At 44.1% G+C, this 13,470-nt stretch overlaps 1 protein-coding gene across 3 annotated transcripts in view; it reads right to left on the reverse strand.

Moving 5' to 3' along the window:
* Map3k8 (mitogen-activated protein kinase kinase kinase 8) overlaps positions 1-13,470 on the reverse strand; it is a 25,011-nt gene that overhangs the window by 9,789 nt on the left and 1,752 nt on the right. For 2 of the 3 annotated variants that reach the window (XM_028778204.1, XM_028778203.1), the window contains exons 2-5: positions 10,748-11,105; positions 4,762-4,929; positions 2,952-3,213; positions 1,828-1,934 (exon numbers count right to left, since the gene is read on the reverse strand). In XM_028778204.1, coding sequence (XP_028634037.1) covers positions 1,828-1,934; positions 2,952-3,213; positions 4,762-4,929; positions 10,748-11,083 — 873 coding nt within the window. In that variant the 5' untranslated portion in view covers positions 11,084-11,105. Of the gene's footprint in view, positions 1-1,827; positions 1,935-2,951; positions 3,214-4,761; positions 4,930-10,747; positions 11,106-12,993; positions 13,063-13,470 lie in introns of those variants that run through there. The other variant, XM_028778205.1, reaches the window with a different exon arrangement.

Consider the following 13,470-nt stretch of genomic DNA (forward strand, 5'->3'; position numbering starts at 1 on the left):
GGGAGGGGGAGGGGGAGGGAGAGGGAGAGGGAGAGGGAGAGGGAGAGGGAGAGGGAGAGGGAGAGGGAGAGGGAGAGGGCGCTATCCAGAGGTGCAGTCTGTAGTTGTGAACTGTACTGCAGAAATTTAAAACAGATACTGCCTTCGGAAGAGTGGAGTGGTCACACATTTTAATGGAATTAAGCCTGCCCGCTTGCCTGGCTAGTAATCTAATTTACTCTTTCATACAGGGAGTAAAAGAAGACTTGCTCAAAATTTGCATCAGGACTTCACTGTGCACACTGATCACAATCAGACTTCGTTTGTGAGCACCGTGCAGCTCGTACAAGGGAGAAAGTCGATGGGGCAGGTATAAGAAGACACCAAGGCCAGTTTTGGTCTGAATATCTGGAAATTAGCATTGGCTGAAAATCCTTCATCTAAATACTACGCAGGAGCCAGATGGCTGTGATACATATGAGGCAAGGGCATGAGGACATTGAGTGTAAGGCCAGCCTAGCCTCTACAGTGCATCTGAGGCCGGCCTGAGCTACCCCAAACTCAAGTAAGAAGAAACTCTATCCATGACTGAGGTCTGTGATTCTACACCCAACCATCCTGGTGGAGAATCCCGGACAACCAAGATTTTCCCCAACATTGCATAATTTTCAACTTGACTGCACTGCCAGGAAGAAAAAGGTATTTTTTTCTCTAATACCATAAATAGTTTTGTTTCTCAAACTGGTTCCAGGGAAAGGGGTGGGATGTCCCAGAACTGCACTCCTGACTAATGCCAAAAAGTGCTGAGACGCCTTCCAAAGACAAAGTCCTGAGCATTAAGCTTGATCAGACTTTCTACTGTGGCAAAACTCTCTTAAGAAGCAGGAAACAAACATTCTTTAATTTAAAAGAGGCTTATGGAGCTAGAGGCTGAGGCAGGAGGATTATGAGTTCCAGGTCAGCCAGGGCTGTATAGTGAGGCCTGACTCACAGAAATTAAAACCAAAGAATCACAGGAGCTTATTTAGACCCAGTGAACTTCGACTGGCAGACTAGTTACATTTTATCACTACAGATTCACACAGGGTGTGCCTGAGCTCAGGACGCCAAGCTTAAGCTATCCCTAAGGAGGAAAGGCAGGCAGACATTGGTGGCCAATCCTCAGCAAATGCTAACAGCCAGGGCAGGGAAGATGTACTGAACCAAGAGTTACAGTAGTCTTCATAATTTGATATATAATGATGTGGTAGTTCTGTTTAAAAAGTTACCCAGAATTTAGAGCCCAAATCCTCAGAAAATAAGAAACTAAATCCTTATTCTCCAAGACTCAACGCTCATACATGTGACACTTCCTACCTTGAACTAGGATCTCTTATTCATAGCCCTGTACACCAGACTACTCTCTTGAGAGCTTCGGGGAGACTCCTGTCTTTGGATGTACCACACCTGGCTTTATGTGGGTTCACAGGATTTGAACTCAGGTCCTCGGGCTTATGTAGCAAGCACTTTGCTCAATGACCTCTCTCTAGCTCTTGCCTAGCTTTCTAGACTTTTGGATTAGGAACGCTCAATTGGTCCTCTGTTTTGGCACTGGATTGCCTGTAAGTGCTTTGTGTTGTATACATAAACATAGTAATAAAGAATGCCTATAAATATAACCATGCACATTTAAAGTCTTATCATATAAATAGTAAAAAGGTAAAAAGTAAAATGAGCTTGTTCTGGTGACAAGGATCATTCAGTGTTGTCATTTTGCCCCCTTCCTTGCTGTTTGCCACAGGCTTTCCAGACCATCACTTGTATTCTTAACAAGACAGTAACAATTTTCACACCAGTACAATTAATTACCTCTGTTCCCCGGAGGTCCTTGGGAAGATAGACATCTTCAGTCATTTGAACACTCAGGCCAAAATCTACCAAAACAGCTTTTGTAGACATGAATACAATGTTGCTAGCTGCAACGAGAGGGGTTTTTAATGTGAGTTAACTCACCCTAACCCAACAGGAAAACCTCATCTAGAACAATGAATTCCAAGCAGAACAGAAAGAAATGCTTCTGATAATGACACAGGCAGTTCAACCCAGAAGAGACAAGCAGGGGAGAGGCCAGGTGGAAGCCACCTGAGGCCTGTTAGGAACCCACCTAGTGAGGGTGGTTACACGCTACAGCCATCAGGGAAGCTCAAGGCTTCGGCTTCAAAAAGATAATGCGTCTACTATCAAGCCAGCGTTGTTAAAAAAAAATAGGTGTGTGTGTGTGTGTGTGTGTGTGTGTGTGTGTGTGTGTGTGTTTCTGATTAAAGCTGTTTGTCCAATTCAGCATTAGGTGTTAAAGATTTATAGTTTGTCTTTCTGGTTTATTTCTATACTAAATCTGAGTTTTAACAATTTGGTTTTTTTAGGATATTGTTTAATGAATTGTTGCCAAATTATGGCTCAAAATTAAGAGGCTATTTTGTTACTCAAAAATATATGCCTACATGCTTGCATTACATAAACATTCTCTCTCTCATTCCCTCCTTCTCTCTCCCTCTCCCTCTCCCTCTCCCTCTCCCTCTCCCTCTCCCTCTCCCTCTTCCTCTCCCTCTCCTTCTCCCTCTCCCTCCCTCTCTCTCTGTGTGTATGTGTGTATGTGTATCAAACCCAAGGCCTCATATGGGCTAAGCAGGAGTTCTACCACTGAGCTATGCCCTGAGTGCTGAATTGTTTTAAAATCACAATACAAGGACAGAGACAGCACATCTGACAGACATGTGGTCATAATACTTGTATCGGTTTCCAGTCCTCAGCCTCCCTTCTGACTGCTAACATTCTTAGCAATCTGGCTTCCTTCTAGGAGCCCCTTCAGGAGCACAGGGAAGGAATCTGTCTGCAGGAGCTGCCTGCCGCTGAGTACCTGCCGCTGAGTACTTTTGGGTTAAAGCCTCTCACTTGCCCCATTAAACAGCAACAAGGCAGAGCCGACTACTCACGTTTAATATCGTGGTGAATCACTTTCTTTGAGTGCAGAAAATCAAGTCCCTTGAGAACGTGCTTCGTCACCCAAATAATTTCAAATTCTCTCATGGGCCCACAGCTCTCCAGCTTCTCCAGAACAGACCCTCCCTCGCCTGCTTCCATGAAGAGATGGACAGTATCGCCCCACAGGACGGCACCATATAATTCAGCAATGTTCTCATGCCGGAAGCAGGCCTGGATTTCCACATCCGATGGTTTAAATTGATCTACAGGGATCTAGCAACACAAAACAGGGACAATAGGCTAAACGACCTGAGGACAATAAAACAAACAAACGCCAGACAATACGAATCAACCAGAAAAACAGAAGCCAAAATAACACAAGGACACTTTGGTGTGTATGACAGAGCACTGTGGTGTCAAGAAATGTTTACCACAGACCTACTTCTACATCATCATGTCATCTTTAGATATGAACTTTTTTAGATATTAAAAAACAAGATAGGGAAAAACTCACTTCATTTAGAGTTTAGGAATCCAAACAAGGTTTCAAAATACTGACTGAGCTGAGAATTCCCTATGATCGATACCTTCATCTCCATGGCTCCTAGAACACTGTGTTTTCCAATATTTCACCTAACTGTGTGATAATATGAAGTCACTGAATCATAATGAAAGAGAAAATTAAAGACAACACATTGTTGTCTCGTGGGTAGTTTGGGAGAGACTGAAACATGGCATCTGGCAACTATTCTTTATTTTACTTTTTTGCTAAATCAAGAGTGGACACAGGGGCCGGGGATGCAGCCTAGTGGTCGAGAACTTTCTGTGGATAAGTGAGATCCTGGGCTCGATTCCAAGCACCACCAAAAGAGTAGAAAATAATATTTAACTTCATCATACTTTAAAATGATGTCAAACCCAGTGACCTGCCTACTGTCACTGCAGATGCAATTCCCAACTAAAACAAAAATACCAGACTCCACCAGGAATCCCCTGACTCTTTGCAGTCACTATGTCCCAAGGGTCCCCTATGATCATAGCATCTAGCAGATGAATTTGTGGTTCTGTTTTTGCTCCTAATACAAATAAAAGCTCATACATTAGACCTTATTCTGTGCCCAGCTCTCTGAGTTTAAGGGATCTGTGATGCATCCACACTACTTTAGCTGTAAGCCATTCATTCTCTTTGTGATCCAGTGTTCCAGAGTACAGATATTCACCTGTCAGTACCTGCACAGGTCTCAGAATGCTACTTCAGCAAACAGTGCTCAAATGAACATCCCAGAATAGTCCCACAAATGGATACACCTCTGGGTGTCATTAAGCAGTGGGTTACTGGGCCACTCCAGATGTGTACATTTTCAGCTGAAAGTCTGTCCAGCAGTCCTCTGATATATCAATACATTAATTTTAAACAGTCATTGCTTAATAAGAGATAGTGTCATATCAGCAATTGGTACAACTGAATTCAGCCCTATAATTCTGCAGTCGTAAGGAACACCCTGTCTTCCTAGTCTCTGCTGCCTGCCATGGACCCCCTCCCCAGGGGACAATAGCCGATATCTTCCATCTCAGGCTCCCACTACTCCGATCTAAGGGAGATGGTGTTATCCAAGCCATTGCAAAGCACACCAAAACGTTCTTTCAATTAGATTACAAGCTACAAGACACCTAAGTAGAGATGTAGGAGCTGAATGGTTCCAGGCCACAAGCCATTCCAGAAATGACAGATACTTTGAGATAGGGACCTTAGGTAAGACCCAGTGTGAGGGTAAATAACCCTAAGCCAAGGAGTCAGACACACAGTGTGGCTGCACACACCAGTTTGCATGCCATTCTTTTCTTCGTCTTCATGTCTTGCGCTAAGTACACTTTTCCAAAGGCTCCCCGAGGAACAAAACCGGAGCCGATGTTCCTGTATGTCAGCTTCCACGGGACAAGGAGAACATCTGAGTCGATCTGGTAGCGACCATTCTGGGGACTGATCACCTATAAGAAAATACAGATGCCAAAGTGAGGCCCACTCAGTAGAGACTATTTTAGAAACATTCTTATACACAGCCCTTCGATGCAGTGGTTCCTTGTGTAATTCTGACATTACAGGCTATATTTAGAACTTGAGCAAGCCAGAGAAAGCTTGTAACAGACACAAGTTCCTGGTCCAACCTGCTCATATTTCCAAATGCTTGTGAGTAGTTAGCTGCCAAATAGAAGTTGAAAAATTATTTATCTAAAGAGTCTGACGACAGTGACCCAAAGACTGAAAATGAAGGCTGCACCCCAGCCTGGAGGTTGACTTGATTCTATTAAAATGTGCTAACCTGTTTGTCTGCCTAGCTGTTACTCACCCAGGATGCACACAGAGAGCGCGTGGAAATTAACTGGGGCTCAGGGAGAACTGAGGAACCAGTGATACCAGTCATGAGCTGACAATGCTACATAAATAAGGAAGGGCAGAGTTGTTTCTCTTTGGCTCCCTTGCTTAATTTAATGCATGCCAACTATGTGCCCTGGGATGGGCTTGCTGAGGAGGCAGCCATGAGCAGAGATAGGTGGGCCCAGACCTCAAAGGGTTCATGAGCAAAAACCTTTAAAATCAGATCTTTCAGAACAAGTGGATCTGGGCTGGGAGTGTGGCTCAGTGGTAAAGCACCTGCCTAGTTCTCAGAAGGCCCTGGGCCTGACATCCAGCACTACATACATAGACAACAAATAAAACACGCTTTGGCACAAAGAACAAGAACAAAATCAGCTCTATCAAAACATCAAAAGCTATATCCTGAGAGCAATGTGGGATGAGAGGATGTCCACCCAAGTCCACCGTGGTGGGACACTCCAGAAATACCAGCACTGAGAAGACAGAGGGAATAGAATGGTGAGGGCTAGGCCAGTCAGGGCTACATGGGAAGAACACTAAATAAATAAATGAGAAGTGAACACTCTAACTCAAATAAAATGGTAGTCCATGGGAAACATGCCTGGAACACATGTTTTAAAGCTGTCTAAAGCAGTGGCTCTCAGCCTTCCTAAAGCTGTGCCCCTTTAATACAGTTCCTCATGTTGTGGTGACCCCCAACCATAAAATTACTTCATTGCTACTTCATGACTGTAATTTTGCTACTGTTGTAATTATAATACAAATAGCTAATCTGCAGGATATCTGATGTGCAACCCCTGTGGGTTTGTGACCCACAGATTGAGAACCACTGATCTAAACTGTTCTGAGGGACAGTCTCCTAAAATGCCAGCTGTTTCCTTGGTGTGATTAATATGGCCTGAGATATCACCCTAGGATTTAGGAGTGAAGGAGGATTGAGCTGCCTTAAGAGCTGAGGAGAATGTGGAGTCTAGCCTAAGCCTAGCCGAAGCCTAGCCCATGAAAGAAGAACAAGCACTTGATGCAACTGTAGATCCAACTGGATGTCCCCTTGCCACTAGAGGCGGACCAAGCACTGCTCACTCAACCTCCATCATTGCTAACTTAGCTCCACAGTCCACAAATGTGTGCTCGCTGCTCACCAGGGAAGGAAGTGAAGACTAACCCAATACTTGAATATGCAAGGTTAATGTTAAATGGATATTAAAACTTAATGTTTACAGGGTGCTTTTGCTGAGCTATAACCTTGTACAGGTTCTTCAAAGAAATAGACACCATGCTCTTATCTCATTTAAAATATGATGACCACCTCTCCAAAGAAGTGCTGCCTCTTGTGACTGTGACCTCACTGCTGAGGACATTGTGGTGGTGGCCTCTTCCACACTTAAACAGAGCTAGGGCCCTGGCAGCACTTGATTGGGGTCCTCTTCCTTCTTGTCATCACAGAATGTTCTAGTTAACCATCTCAGGGTTTAACCCATGTTCGTGAAAGTTTGGCTTCGTACCAAACTGAAGAGTGCTATGAACCACCTCCCCCATCCCCACCCCTTATTCTATGCAAGGCGACATAGGGAAGGATCGGCCACCACACTCTGAGAGCTAAATGAGGACCTATGCTTACTTAGCTGTTTTGCATTATTTCATTAAAATCTACAGCCAGCCTGAGCTACATTCTATTTTTCTTTCCATTGCGTAGCTGTGGCTGGCTCCAAGGGATGAAGCAACTCTCCAATTGATGCCAGAATTAGGTTCTGCACTTGGTTCTGCCTAATCCCACAGCCAGAGCACCCACTCTTTATGTAAGAGCCTTTGGGGTTCCAGAAGGCTGTAATTAAAGCCACGCTAGGATGCAGACTCAGTTCTTCAAAGCTGCCCGAACTCAACCAGTAAGGCCCAAGTCCCAGCCAAGGAGCAATTTACAGTGTTTCTAGCTCTCTCCCTAACTCCAGGTCTTCCCTTCTCTTGCTTGATATGGATTTTTATCCTTAATTTCCTTTTTCTAGGGCTCCAAACAACCTTGCAGAACCCTGTGCTTTTATTTCTACCAGTCCTCCAACTTACCAAAGTCACTTTCCAAGGCAGACACTCAACATATGGCACCTAGCCTCTCCTCCAGACTGCTTTTCTCTATACACCACACAGGGGACAGTACCTGAGAACAGTCCTCAGGTATTTTATTGAGTGAGCTGTGTGACCCAGTTTCTTTGAAGTAGGAGTGGTCTTCAGCTATATCCATGGAGACAGATTAGCTAAAAGAAAGGCTAAGCTGTATCTCTCCTACCCTCCTGGGAACATAAATGGATCGCCATGTTCAGGTTCTGGTTAGTAAGACAGGTAGTAAGAATTTCCATTTCAAAGGCAAACTACATGCCAGGTTCTTAATTCAAAACTCTTGACCATCATGGCATTTCATCATACATACTGACAGGAGGTGGGAGGGGCCACAGAGTAGACTCTAAGGTAAGGGGGCATCAGAGATGTATTTGGTTGTATGTAAGAAGAACTTGACAAATGCGGCACTGAATGTGGTATGTGATGGCTCTTCCTCATCGGTCTGGAACAAGTCAGAATATTCTGCCAGTACTGTGAACTGCCTGATTCTAACATCTAACAAGTGGAGGATTTGACTCCTCAGCCCATGAGGGTCATCATTCTGAAGGTCACACCAGTAACTGTGAGCGAACGAATCCAAGAGGAGGGGCGCTTTGTGGAGTGGGGGCGGGGGAGGGGACTCCATATACAATCCTCAGGGTTGAATGCCTGGAGACTCGTTTTTGTTTGACTCCAGATCACGTATGAAGTGGTTATAAAAAAAAACTTTGCACTCTGACACAGAGCAGTTCCTAGGCTAGACTCCTCTTTCCTTGGGATCTGTTGGATACTAGTGCAATCTTTAACATAATGTTATTTTAAGGGAAGTAGCATGCATATAAATACACCGGGGAGAACCAGGCCACATCCCCATGCTTTGGGTTATTGTTTTAATCTGTAGCTCTCCATCCTGTCTAATTAACTTTGCAGTACTCTGTGTGCTGGCAGCCAGAACACAGCAGGTCTCTATGCCTGTGAACCTTTGCACATGCTGTTCCTTCATAGAAAACTCTTCATTTAGCCGGCTCCAATGTGATGTTTACACCTTGGCATGGGTACCAGTCCTTCTTGCAAGCCTGTGCCAACGTCCTCCTTTTCCCTTCCCCTCCTCACACTCAAGGCTGTGAGAAATCTTGTCAGAGTGCAGGTACCGCAGTGGCTGAGTGTGTGCTATTATATTATACCTGTTCACTTGCTTCCTGCAGCACTAGCAGAGAGATCCCCATGGCACAGACTACCAGAACACTATCCAGCATTTGGAATAGCCAGATACACCATGGCTGTCCAGGTATGCCTAGCAAATAAACACGTAGGTAAAGAAAGGTTTCTGTCCCTAGGTAGGAAGCTTTTGCGGACATATATGGACCCAATCTAGGTGGCAGCTAATTCTCTAACACAGAGAGATAAGGAGCAGAAAAGCTAGCCCAATGCACACAGCTCTGCTAAGTCTGTAGATGAAGGATGAGAAAAGAAATCTCTTGATTAGATAATAGATGGCTCCACAGAGGCTCCATGCCAGAGTCAGTGGGGTCAAAAGCCACACCTACGACAGAGACCACTGCATAGGCAATGACTTATGAGGCACCCAGGTGTGACAGATTGCCACCAGCTACAGGGAACAGTTTCATTTTTAATGCCAGTATCGGGAAAGTCAAATACAGTCTTGAGAGGCCCAGCCCCCAGGTCTAATAGAGATGGCTCCACTCACCCATGAGCTATACTGCTTCCTATCATCCCATTCTTTCTGGTCTTCTTGCCTTATATTTTATATTCTTTGGCATTAAAAGAAAATACAAGTGCTTTTTGAGGTTATTAGGAGCCCTGTCTTTATGGTATCTTTGGTTGGTAATTTTCTTTTTAGTTTGGATTTGCTCATATATTGAGCATGGGCTCCTTAGCAAGGAATGACAACCGTTCAGTTGTACCTTTGCTGGTCAAGTTTGTACATTCTTCTGATGACTGTGGTTTCCCACTCTTCCTGCGTTAGCTCTTCTGGTTCTACTCCTAAAGAGAAGAAGAAACCACTTTCTGGGAGTCTCTAAAATATCCCAGTACTCCCTGTGTACAGGGAAAGTGCACCCAAGTCTCTATATAAATACAGAGAGGGCAAGGATGATCAGTTTATCCTGCCTGTCTTCCTTTACCAAATACGTAAGAAAAGGAGAGAAGTACATGCACACTGCATTTGTCACGTTCACGTGTGTTATTCTGAAGCTCTAGTTTTACTCTGGCTGAGAAAATCAGGTATGGCTACTGCTTCAAATGATGAATTCCCATTTATAGAATGAAGTCACATCCTACAGACAAAGCGTTTAGTCCACTGTTAAATGCAGCGTGGTAGACCCACACCAAAGGAAGTCACACCCCTATGCAGAATGTGAGCTTGCTTCTTACTGAGCCAAACACAGTTGACAAACAACTCACTTCATAGCTGACCTAAATTACTGTGCTACTTTTCATCAAATAAATGAGACAATTAAGACTATTATTACTATAGCTGTGTCCTTTGTCCCAACTCAGGCCCGTCAGGAAGAGCTCCCCCAGCATGAACCATGCTGCCATTTGTACACACCAAGCAAGAGTGCCATCTCTACCAACAGGCACGTTTGTAACTTACCGCCTACTCTTTTGCCAACTGTTCTTTTTACAAAATTAGATCACCTTTTTAACCATCGCCCACATATTCACCTTTGACACAATAAGGACCTGACTGAATGCCAGCCACACCTAAACACTCCACCTGACCAACTACTGTGGCAACAAAGACTTGTCACAATATTTTTGGATTATCTGCATACTTGGGATGACTAAGCAACTCCATCACTGTGGGTCATCACCACTTAAAGAGAGTGAATCTGTGGGTAGCTATTTGCCACCTGTAAGCTGGAGTTCTACCAGAACCAAATTTAACCGAAGATGGTAAGCGAAAATAATTCTGTTTTCTAAATTATTAAGACCCTTGTTTCTTGGCTGATGAACTCCAATTAAGACCGTCTCTTTCGTGTATATAATGAATGAGCCTTTAATGGAAAAAATAAATTGTCAAAATAAATCTGTAAGGGTTGAGGGTACAGTTAGGGGTTCATGCCCTAGAGTAAACAAAGGATATTCCTAATTGCTTCTTCATGGGATCACTACTAAATTATAGGCCCCTACAGTGGAACTTGCATGAAGCTCTCCTTCCCATTTGTAAGAAAAAGGTGATTCTTACCAGTACCCACATTCTTTAAGACTTGTATCTGGCAGCCATTCTAAGTCAAGTTCAATGCCACTGTGCACTCAATGAAGCATCCCAGCAAAGCCGAGCACACTGCACTCAAATGATGAGAAGAAACATACCATATTTAATAAAACCCCAGATTCTTGTGGTCGGCGTCCATAAAAATGCTTTGTCGTATTGGAGATGTGGTTTGCAAATGCAAGCAGATCCTCCACGGTCCCATATCTGACAGAGGACAGCCAGGGCACCTCCTGGCCACTCCGAAGCAGTGACTCCGAGCAGTCCTTGTTTTGATTGCTGTCTGGACACATGGTCATCAGGCTGGGCTCATACACTGCTGGCTCTTCACTTGCATAAAGGTTTTCCATTATGTCTATGACTTCCGACACGTTTAAATGCTTAATTAATAAATCAATCTCTTCTTTCTCGTCACTTCCAGTGCTCATGTACTCCATCACTGTGGTGCCTGCTGGGAGTCTACAGAAGGAAATACAAACACTTCTTTCACTATAATGTGTTTGCATTGGAGACCAAAGGGCCTGAGGATCTGCTCCTCTGTGCCTCCGTTCATAACAAGGATTCTTCTTTACAAGCACATGTGAATTCAAGTGGACAGTGCCAAGTTCAAAGGGACCTTAGATAATCTTTAGCCCAGCTCGCTTTGCAGGGGAAACCTGAGATGCTAGGGCTTGGGAGGCACTCACTGTGGCATCTGCTTTAGCCACTGAAAACAAACTTTCACTAAACACAAACACAGCAGAAAGAAGTCCGGGTCTCTCTGAAGACTGAGGTTCCTGCTTTTTATAATTACTGACCTCGCACGCCTTCGTTCCACAGCCCCCAAGATCTCTGTGGCTTTAAAGAAAAAGTGACTTGAAAGAAAAAGAACCACTTGACTAAAATTCAGGAACTAACTTGGCAAACAAGCTAAGTCCCAAGAGAGAAGAAAGCATGTAAAACAGAGTTTCATCGGAGCGTATGAAATGGTAAGAAGTTAAGTTTGTGGGAAAATCTGGTGGGAAGAAATTAAGCAGAGGACAGGAGCTGGGATCCTTGATGTGCCAAAGATAAACAAGTATCAGAAAGGTGATTCATTGACCTGTGAGTCACAGCTCCCTCCTGACACCTGAATTTCTTTTTTAAATAGCACAAAGCACACATCTTGAGGGTCCCAGAAAGCTAATTTAATGCCTAGATCAACTGACCTGGAGAGGCTTTAGTAGGAGAAAGAGCCCAGGAAAACCAAACCTGCTCTAAGCAAGCCACAGGTGAAGTTCAACTGACTTCACCAGCCAAAGTGACACTTCAGTCCCACAGGATCGGGTGCTACACTTAGGAAATGAAGATGACAAAAGAAGTCAAGTGAGCAGATAAAAAGTGACAATAAAAAGTGATGCTGTCCCTCTGGGTCCCAAGATAACTCTGCTCCGCTACAGATGAGAAAAACATAAGAGCATCTAAGATGTGCAAGCAAATTTCAAAGCCTGTCAGACTTAAGCCCCTCTGGAAGATATGTCAGGTTCGTAAAAGCACAGAACTTGGCAAGTACTTCAGTGCTGGGGGTGTGGAGGCAGGCGGCTCTGGAGAGCTCACTGGCTAGCAACTCTAACCGAACCCATGAGTTCTAGGTTTAATGAAAGACCTCCCTCAAAAAGTAAGCTGAGAAAGACAGCCATTGTTGACTTCTAGCCTCCACATGTACCAGCACACACATGCACTATGCATGTACACCTGTATGATATATATATACACACACAAGCGTGTACACGTGCATACAGTAGACCAATATGCACACATAAAGTAACAAAGTATTACTCCACCAAAGCCACACACCTGTATCAGCTTTAGTCCAAAGTTCCTGGAAATTTCCACCAGGGGCATCTGCACATATGATCAAGTCATGTGCTTCTGATGTACAAATGGTGACTGAAGAAGGCATCTATCATCCATTCCACATTAAAATACTCCTGTCCTTATGCTGGAATCTCACCACCAATCTCTTTGTTTTTGAGATGGCTGGGCAAATACCTCAATCTCTCTGTACCTTGATTTCCCTCAGCTGCAAGGCAGAGATAATAACAGCACCTACCATCCAATTAAAGATGCTCCTGTGCACAAGCTACCAGTGTCTGGCGTGTAGTAAGTTAAGCTGAGCCAAGCACTAGGATGTGGACCTAGGTCAGAGAACACCATGCCAACCTCCTTTCTCTTCTGTGAGTCCCATTTGACTCCCTATTCCCCAGACTGGTAAAATTTTAAAGATTGTATCTATGCTGAAGCAAAGGGGGAAGGCGAACCCAGACAGAGAAGGCCGATGATGCTTGTTATCACCACACTTAAATCTAGACCATGGTCCACACAGTACCTTCCCAGACATCTTGCACATCTCTGAGGAAGATTGTGATTCAAGCCTCCCGGCTCCACAGCCTTGTAAGCTGACAGGAGAATCTTTAACCTCAGTTTCACACAGCTGTTAGTTGCAGTTTCTGCAACTGTAAAATTTACTAGGAAAACAGAAGTTAAAGATCATTTGGCTTTAAGGACCCCTGGGTAAACTGAATTAGCAAATAAATGACCTGACAAAAGAATAAAGTTCATGATTCAAGAAAGATGGGGGAGAGGAGGTCCAAACAGTTCCAAGTCACGGTACTGTTCTAGAAAAGAGTTTGGGGTTTTAAACCTGCAAAGAGCCTTGAACAGCATGTGTGCTCTTATATACAGGCTTTACTTAAAACCTAAGAAATCACACACACATACATACATACACACACACCAAATGGACACACACACACACAGAGAGAGAGAGAGAGAGAGAGAGAGAGAGAGAGAGAGAGAGAGAGAG

Source organism: Grammomys surdaster, unplaced genomic scaffold, assembly GCF_004785775.1.
Source record: "Grammomys surdaster isolate TR1022 unplaced genomic scaffold, NIH_TR_1.0 328, whole genome shotgun sequence".
NCBI lineage: Eukaryota > Metazoa > Chordata > Mammalia > Rodentia > Muridae > Grammomys > Grammomys surdaster.